Source organism: Elephantulus edwardii, unplaced genomic scaffold, assembly GCF_000299155.1.
Source record: "Elephantulus edwardii isolate Elephantulus edwardi_28Jun2011 unplaced genomic scaffold, EleEdw1.0 scaffold00002, whole genome shotgun sequence".
Taxonomy (NCBI): domain Eukaryota; kingdom Metazoa; phylum Chordata; class Mammalia; order Macroscelidea; family Macroscelididae; genus Elephantulus; species Elephantulus edwardii.
The window spans coordinates 37,397,711-37,407,031 of NW_006399752.1; the positions used below are offsets into that span (position 1 = coordinate 37,397,711).

At 49.3% G+C, this 9,321-nt stretch overlaps 1 protein-coding gene across 1 annotated transcript in view; it reads right to left on the bottom strand.

Annotated features, from left to right (window-relative positions):
• LOC102860823 (tumor necrosis factor alpha-induced protein 2-like) overlaps positions 1 to 9,321 on the bottom strand; it is a 20,086-nt gene that overhangs the window by 7,912 nt on the left and 2,853 nt on the right. Inside the window, exons 2-7 of the mRNA XM_006879088.1 lie at positions 9,090 to 9,313; positions 7,204 to 7,318; positions 6,724 to 6,846; positions 6,468 to 6,568; positions 5,877 to 5,975; positions 5,350 to 5,473 (exon numbers count right to left, since the gene is read on the bottom strand). Coding sequence (XP_006879150.1) covers positions 5,350 to 5,473; positions 5,877 to 5,975; positions 6,468 to 6,568; positions 6,724 to 6,846; positions 7,204 to 7,318; positions 9,090 to 9,292 — 765 coding nt within the window. The 5' untranslated portion in view covers positions 9,293 to 9,313. The remainder of the gene's footprint in view (positions 1 to 5,349; positions 5,474 to 5,876; positions 5,976 to 6,467; positions 6,569 to 6,723; positions 6,847 to 7,203; positions 7,319 to 9,089; positions 9,314 to 9,321) is intronic.

Genomic DNA, 9,321 nt, shown 5'->3' on the forward strand with positions numbered 1-9,321 from the left:
AAAAAAAAGAATCATTGCCTTCTTGACAATTGAGATGCAATCCATACTGAAGGCTTCATTGCTTGATCTTCAGTTCTCTTGGTAGTCCATGGTATATTAAAATTAAAAACTCTTCTCCAACACTGTAACTCAAAGGCATTGATTCTTCTGCCATCCTTGGTTATTGTCCAGCTCTCTGACGCATAGCAAGTAATTGTGAAGACTATGGCCTGGATAAGGCACACCTTAGTCTCTAGACTGACATCTTTGCTCTTCAGCACTCTGGAGAAGTCCTTGACAGCAGATTTTCCTAATGCAAATAAAACTCAGTCTCTCAAATGATCTGTTCTGCATACAGATTGAAAATATATGGAGACAGGACACATCCCTGATATACTGTTTTTCTGATTTTGAATCATGCAATGATTCCTTTCCTCTGTTCTAATAACAGCTGCCTGGTCCAAGTATAGGTTTCGCACGAGCACAATCAAGTGTTCTGGGATTCCCATTCTTCTCAGAGTCAGCCACAATTTATTGTGATCCTCACAGTCAATTGCCTTTGCATAATCAATGAAACACAGTCATTGTTCTTTGCTTTCAGCCAAGATCCATCTATCATAGGAAATGATGTCCCTAGTCCCATGGCTTCTTCTAAACCTACCTTTTATTTCTGGTAGTTCTCTGTTGATGTACTGTTTCAGTCACTTTTGAATAATCTTCAGCAGGATTTTGCTTGGGCGTGATATTAGTGATTTCTTTGATAATTTCCACACTCTGCTGGGTCACCTATTTTTGGAATGGAATAAATATAGATCTCTTCCACTCAGTTGTTCAGGCAGTTGTCCTCCAGTTTTCTTGGCATAGCCTACGGAGCACTTCCAGAGCTCCATCTGTTTGCTGAAATATGTCAATTGGTATTCCACAAATTCTTGGGGCCTTGTTTTCTGCTCCTTCAGAGCAGCTTGAACTTCCTCCTTCATCACCGTTGCCTCTTGAACCTAAGTTGTTTCATGAAATTCTTCTGCATCAGTCAGTTCTTTTTGGTACAGGGACTCTCTCTTCTTTTGATGCTTCCTGGATCATTCATTATTCTGCCCAAAGCATCCTTAAGTATTGAACTCAAGGCTTGAGTTTGTTCTTTAATTCCTTCAGCTTAAGAAATGAGCGAGTTCGACCTCTTTTGATTTTCTCATTCTAGCTCTTTGCACATTTCATTATAATATTTTGCTCTGTCTTCTTGTGCTGTCCTTTAAAATCTGTTCAGCTCCTTAACTTCTTGGTTTCTTCCCTTGGCTTTGGTTTCTTGGTGCTCTAGTGCAATATTCAGAGTCTCTTCCAACATTCATTTTCAGTCTTCCTCCTCTGTCTTTGTAATGATCTTTTACATTTTTCAAGGATAATATTCTTTATATCCTCCCACAGCTCATCTGACCTTTGCTCATTAGTGTTTAAGGTCTCAAATCTGTTCCTGAGAAGGTTTATTTAATTCAGGTGGGATAGATGTAAAGGCAAGTTTTGGTTCTTGTGGAATTGATTTTTCTTTAGCTTCAGTTTGAACTTGGGTATGATGGTCTGTTCACAACCAGCACCTGGCCTACTTTTCACAATTTATATTGAGCTTCTCCAGGGATTCTTTCACAGATGTTGTCAATCTGATTTCTGTGAGGACCATCAGGTAAGGTCCATGTATATAGTCATTATGTTTCTTATTAGATATTTGCAATGAATGAATCATTGACTGTACACAATTCTATAATTTTATCTCCAGCCTCATTTCTGTCACCAAGCCTGTTTTTCAACTACTGATCCTTCTTCTCCATATTGTTGTTGTTATGTGCCATCAAGTTGCCTGCAAATCATAGCGACGCTATGTACAACAGCCCTAAACCCTGTTCTATCCCTTGCCAATCTTATTGTCTCCAATACACCTATCACCATTACCCCAGTGACTGAATCAATCTATCTCATAGAGGGTCTTCCTCTCCTGCACTGTCCCTCCACCCTCCCAAGCATGATGTCCCTCTCCAAGGACTGATCCCACCTTGCAACATGTCCAAAGTATGTCAGATGAAGCTTCAGAATCCTTGCCTCCAAGGAGTAGCCTGTTTTCACCCTCTCTAGGACAAACTTATTTGTTCTCCTAGCAGTCCATGGTATATTCAATAATCTCCAGCACCACAGCTCAAAAGCATCTACTCTCCTTCTATCATCCCTAGTCATTGTCCAGCTCTCTGATGAATAGCAAGTATTTGCAACGATCATAGCTAGTACCAGATGCACCTTAGTCTCCAGACTAAGCATTGTTGCTCTTTAGTACTTTGGAGAGGTCTTTGACAGCAGACTGTTCCAATAGAATTAATCTTTTAATTTTCTGGCTGCTGGTACCAAGAGTGTTGATTGTAGAGCCAAACATACTGAAGCTGTCAACAATCTCAATCTCTTCATCATCCATCATGATGCTGCCAATTGGCCCAGTGCGGAGGATATTTGTCTTCTTGATATTGAGCTTCAATCCATATTGAAGACTGCAGTCCCTGACCTTCTGCAACAAATGCTTCAGGTCCTCCTCACTTTCAGCAAGCAGGGTTGTGTGCGGCTACTTTTATTATTCCTGCATTATTATGACAGTTACAATATTTCACATTTAAGATGTTTTGGTGGATTCGGAAATGTTTCTTAAATGCTTTATGTTGTTTTTAAGTACCATAGAATCAGAACCAACCCACAGCTGACCTTCTGATGGGTTTTCAGAGGCAGTTAATTGCACGGGAGGAGATTGTCCATCCTTCTCCTACAGAGCAGCTGGTGTCCTTGAACTGCATGCCTTAGGGATTGCAGTGCAGCTTCTTGCCACTAGACCATATGTCTTAAAAATCCTGTCAAGTCAGTTCTGACTCAGAATTAGTCTCCATCGGCTGGAAGTCTTTGGCCCATCTTTCTCCCATGGATTTGAGTTGTAGACCTTTTGGTTAGCCATGAGACACGTTACCGATTATGCTCCCAGGGCGCCTGGTTTTATACGACTAAAAAAGTAAAATGCATGCTATATATGAAGACATTAGAATGCTACTGTTAAGTGTCACTCAGTGGAGTGCAACTATCCCGTGCCATCCTTATCATGCCAACACACTTGTGCCCACTGCCAAAGATATTGTATCAATTAATCTTAAGGGTCTTCCTCTCTTTCACAGTCCCCCTACCTTACCAAGCATGACGCCTTTCTTCAAGGAATAGCCTCTTCTAATAACAAGTCCTGAACATGTGAGATGAAGCTTCGTCATCCTTGCCTCTAAGGAGTACTCTGGTTGCATCTTCTCCAAGACATGTCCCTTTGTCTTTCTATAGGATATTCAGTCCATGGGATATTCAGCATTCTTCCTCAGCACCTGAACTCAAAGGCTTTGATTCTTCTCCTGTCAACCTTATTCATTGTCCAGTTCTCAGATGCATAGGAGGTGAATGGAAAGACTATGGCTTGGATGAGGCACACCTTAGTCTTTAAACTGACATCATTGCTCTTCAGAACTTTGGAGAGGTCTCTGATAGCAGACTTTCCCTACGCAATATATCTCCAGATCTGACTGCTGGTTCCAAGGGTGTGGATAGTGGATGCAAACAAGATTATATACTTGACAATGTCAATCTTTTTTCTTCATTTAATATGATATTGCTTATTGGCCCAGTGATGAAGATTGTTTGTTTTTTGATGTTGAGATATAATCTATATTAAAGACTTCAGTCCTTGATCCTCTGCAGTAAGTGCCAAAGGTCCTCCTCACTTTTAGCAAGCAAGGTTGTGTCACAATACAGGTTGGAGATGCCATGTTCTTCTTCATAAAGTCAAGCTGATGCCCTATTCTCCTTCACAAAGTCCAGCTTCTCAAATGATTTGCTCAGCATATAGACTAAATAGGTATAGAGAAAGGATACAGCCCTGACACACACACCTTTCTCAATTTTAAACCATGCAATGTTCCCTTGCTCTGTTCAGACAACAGCTTCTTGGTCTTAGTATAGGTTTCATATGAGCATAATTAAATGTCCTAGAATTCCCAGGCTTCTCAAGGTTAGCCATTGTTTGTTATGATCCGCACAGTTGAAAAGCTCTGGTATAATCAATAAAACACAAATAGACATTCTTCTGGTTTCATCCAAGATCCAGCTCACATCAGCAATAATATCCCTGGTGCCACAGCCTGTTCTAAACCCTGCTTGACCTTCTGTCAATACACTATTCTAGCCATTTTTGAATGATCGTCAGCAGTGTATTTCTTGCATGTGATATTATTGGATATTTCCACATTCCGTTGGATTATCTTTCTTGGGAATAGACAAAACAGGGACTTCTTTCTGTCAGTTGGCCAGGTTGTTGTCTTTCAAATTTCCTTGCACAGATTAGTGAGCACGACTAGGGCTGCATCTGTTAGTTGTAACATGTCAATTGTATCCCATGATTCTTGGGGCCTTATTTGGTTTTTTTGCCAATGCTTTGAGTGCAGCTTGAATTTCTTCCCTCATCACCAGTGGATCTTTGTCATATGCTACTCCCTGAAATTTTTCAGTGTTGACTAAGTCTGCCTGTGTGTGTGTGTGTGTGTGTGTTTACAAACTCTTTTTTTTTTAAAGTGACTTCATGTATTCCTTCTTTTGATGCTTCTTGAATGAGGATTTTGATGTTCTCATGTCCCTGCCCTCTGAATGCTTCCTGGATGCTTCAAGACTTTCCCCATAGCATCTCTCAGTATTGCAGCTCAACTAATGATACTAAATCAGACTCGTGTGCACCGTTCTGACTTACTTACAAATTCAACTTAAACACTTAGGAGTGGATTTTAATTACTCCTAGTTTGGGGTATAAACAAGGCTGGAAGAGCTTGGGGTGAGACAGCCAGGGTTATGACTGATCACAGCCAGGCACCTGGCAGCCCATGGACGCCTGCCTCGCTACTGAGGACCATAGGGGCACCCAGCCAGCATGGGCAGGGCAACCTTCTTCTTCCTTTAGGAGATTCCTATATAACCCTTCTGTGGGCTTTCTGCAAGCTCATGGCTCGTGGCAGCAGGGATAGACGGCTGAGTGACACTGGGATGGGGTGAGAGCAGGATGTGGGGCAGCAGGTGGGCATGGGGAGTGAGGAAGGGTGTGCAAACTTGAGAATGGGCAAGGAAACTCCTCCAACAGAAACCCAAACCCCTGTCTCCTAACCTGGGCCAGCTTACTCAGCCAAAGGTGGGAGTGGGGTCCAGAGCCTTCCACAGCTCCCATGCCCAGTGTCCCTCCCCACAGCCTGGAGCCAGCCTCCCCCTCAGCTCCCACCATTCCTCCCCACAGACACCGACCCAGCCTGGTCGAGGAGAAGATGCTCCTACCTTCAAGTTTAATAACAGGCTCTGGAGCAGAGCATCATAGCCGCGGGCCTTGAGCTCGTCCAGGGGGTGTAGCACGTGGCTGTGGGTGTCCTGTAGGCTCTGCCACCTCTGCACCATGGACGTCCTGGCAGGCGGAGCAGGAAGGTCACACAAGCCCACACCCAGGGACCCGGCCAGCCCTGGATGAATCTTCCTAAACCATGCCCTGCCCTCTAGAACTTTCCATGGTTCCCACCCTGTGAGCTCAAGTCCAGGCCCTCTCATCTCTAACCCAGGGCAGTGACCACCCTACCACCTGGCATTCACCTACGGGGCCTTGACTGCTCCCTGCCCCAGTCTGCTAACATCATTAACTGCTTAACTTGTAAGATAGGGAGTTCAGAGGAGAACCCTGCCCAGCCCTTGACAAGCCCACCTGCCCCAACCTCACTCCTGTTCTCCAGTCTCTGCCCCTACCCTGAACGCCCACCTCCCTGAGACCCTCTCTCTCCTCCATCCTGCCCTTCTGGGTCCATCCCCAGCCTCACCGGAAGAACAGGCAGTTGTTGATGTTGGCGATGACATTGGCCCTGTAGTTTCTCTTCTTTTCACCGTTCTCCAGAAATTTCATAAAGGCACTTAGGTAGCTGAGAAAACGAGCAGAAACCCACCCACTAAGGACCAAATGAGAATGACCTGTGTCAGGGTCCCCCAGCCTCCCTCGGGTCACAGCCCTTCCCTTTTAGCTTCCATTTTCCGGTATCGGCTCCCCTCAGGGCAGAGCTGGGCACCCTTGGGTCCTGAAGAGGGACCGCTCAGATCCACTGCCCCGCTGGTCTATTGCAGAAGACCACTGCAATATGGGCAGGGGGTGCTGGCTCAGGCATCCTAGAGGCCACAGCGTCCGGGGAACCAGAAAGGAGCAGGGACACAGGGGTGGGACACCATCTTGGCAGCGAGAGGCAGTGCTTCAGGGAGAATGATTGGGCAGTGGGGGTGAAGGGGAGCTCCCTTGGAGGTGGACATGGTCAGGAAGAGGTGGGGGTGGGGGTGAGGACTCTGGCCACTATGAGTACAGGGGGCAGGACTCCCACCTGGGCCACAAAGACCCCGTGTGTGCCACACGCAAGGCCACTCACCTCCTGAGGAAGGCAGCCAGCTCTGTCAGTAACGGCCGTGTCATCTGCTCACCAAGGTCTGCAGTGATTTCCTCCGCCATGTCCAGGCTCTGGGAGATGATCTGTGGGGACAATGGGCGAGCTGGACAGGGCAGGACTAAGGTGGGTTAGGTGGTGTGCAGGGGTGATGCTGGGAGGGGCTGCTCCACTGGAGGCTCCCTCCGGGCCCCAGTGTGGGCTGTGTCTGTACCCCGTGCACCCCCGTATAGACTGGTACCTGCATGACGTCAATGGTGAGCTCATTGTGATAGTGGCCGTCCAGCTGCTGGGGCTGCACGTCATCATCCCAGTGCTGCAGCTCCTCCTTGAGGGCCTTGGCCATCAGCTCCTTCGCACTGGCCTGGAACGGGTGACAGCCCATCAGGGGGATAGGCTCCTTTCACAGTCACTGCTGGTGGCCTCACTCTTCTGCCACCGCCTCTGGCCCAAATGTTCCAAGTCCTAGAGCTGGCCCTGCCCAGCTAGAGAGGCTAACTGAAGGAAGGGCCCTCAGAGCCCAGAGACCCGGGGCCCAGCCCTGACCCTGCCATCCAGCCCCCGAGTTCCCAGGTCCTGTGTCACTCTGCCAGTTCTCTGCCTCACAGTCCCACACTCTCGCCTGGCTGTTTGTTACTGCAGACTTCTATCTGTCCCTTGCTCACATCCGGTCTGCTTCCTGCCCACTGCTACCACCCTGGCCTGTGACTGGGGAACTCACCACTTGTTTGGTCAGGAATGTGGCCTCTAGCCGCTGGATCTCTTTGGCGGGCAGGAGGCTCCCCAGTTCGATGCCCTGCAGCTCATGGGCTAGTTTGGGGCTTTTGATGACATCACTATGGGTAAAAAGATGCTACATAAAGAACATTATCTTCAGACACCATTCCTTAACTTGAATTTGACCCCGACCCTGACCCACCTTCCCCAGCAGCCAAGTCTGACTTCAGCCAAACCTGAGAGCGTCCTCACCCCCCATTCTTCACCGTTCTTCCCCCAAATGTCTCCTGAAATCTATCACCCCAGGTCCCCAGATCCCACCAGGCTCCTCTCAGGTCTCCCTGCCCCAGCTCTAATCTGAAGTAATCTCTCCTCTACTTGTTGGCCAGAGTCCCCTTTCGGGGGGATCTGCTCCCTACACCTCTCCCCTATAGATAAAGCCCAGGGTCTCTGAGACAAGGCTCCGCTCCGCCCAACCCCCACCATCCCAGCACTCTGCTTTCCCAGCCCAGGGTGTGGTCAGACTGGGAAGAACAGCTCACTTTCATGGTCTCTGCGTGGCCCCAGAGTTTCTGGCGACCTCTCCAGCCTGGCATTGCCTCCAGGCGCTGGATCTGTCCAGAGGCTTCAGAATGTCCTCTCTGGTCCCCTAGCCACAGCCATGATGACCCTCTGCTCCTCACATCCTGGCCACGCTGGACTTGACTATGATTTTGGGACACCGCCTCCCTGCCTCCACCTCCAGAGATCTGTGCTAAACTCAGAATCCTCAAATATGGCTGACCTGGGTACAACTAGACTTCCTCCATCCCAATTCCACACTTCAGGCTGGGCCCTGCAGGAAGCACTGGCCCCCTAGGCCTGGCCATCTCTAAGGAATTCAAGTCTGTCCCTGGCCCCCCCATGGACCCGTGAGAAGGGCAGGCATCTCCTCTGAGATCGAGATGCTAGGGACAGGAGTCAGGTGGACCTAACCTAGATGGGATCCCGGAGCCTCTGCCTGAGCAGCTGCAGCTGCAAGGGCTCCTGGGACCACCCTGTACTGCAGGGGCCAGGCCAACAGACCACCTGCCCTGCCCTCCTGCTGTTTCCCCTTCCTGGGAGTTCCCCATGGAGAAGCCCTGCTCAGCTCCCAGAATGACCCCAGCTCAGCCTCAGACATTCCTCCAGCTTCCTTTGTGCCTGCCCTCTCATTTCCTGCTTGGCTTCTCTCACCCATAAGACTGTGCATTCCCTACTTCCCAGATAAGGCAGGTTCTGTCTAGTGGCAATCCTCCTCCTCCAGGCTGCCTTCCAAGACTGCCTAGCCTGTGTCATGGCCTCAACTTTGGATTCCCTCAGTCCCTGATCTCCTCTGTATTTTTCACCCTTCTTGGGGTTGGGAGCACGATAAGTGCAAACTGAATGACTGATGAGGTCCCTGCCGTGTTCCGTGCCTCAGTCTCCCCAGCTCAGAACGTGAGTAACACCTTTCTGAAGGATCTTAAGAATTTCAAGGGCAAAGCTCACTTGTCCCAGATCTTGTCCCTCACTGAGTTCCCACTGGGACGCTACCAGGCAAGGCAAGGTCCCACTACTGTGCTCCCCAGAGTCATCACCCACAGACTTCTCTGCGTGCTCCCTGAGGCCTGGATGCCACGAGGATGCTGTGAGATACCCAGAGCCCAGGCCCCCTGGATTATACCCAGCCGAGTCCAAGCCCCGCCCTTTGTTCTTAGACCAGGACCCTCGGACTCACAGACCCCTTCCTGCAGCCTAGCCACTGCTCCAAAGCTAGGTCAAGCTTGAACCACATCCAGCACATGCTGACCCTACTCGTGCATTTGGGGAAAGACCTCTGTGCCAGTTCCCGCAGCCTGGACACCCTGTGGCCCCTGCTGTCTTGCTCACTTGGGGTAGAGGTTCTGCACCCAGACCAGCAGCATGTAGGTGTCCCGCTTGTCCAGCTGGCGCGTCGCCATGGCGGCCATGTGGGCGGCGAAGTGCTGGTGGTAGCTCTCGGCGTAGGCCGCCACCACGTGGAACTCGGCGGGGAAGAGCGGCTTGAGGCGCTGCACCACGGCCTCCAGGTCCTCCTTCATGGTGCGGCCCATGTGCAGGAAGGTGCGCTCGGCCTCCGAGC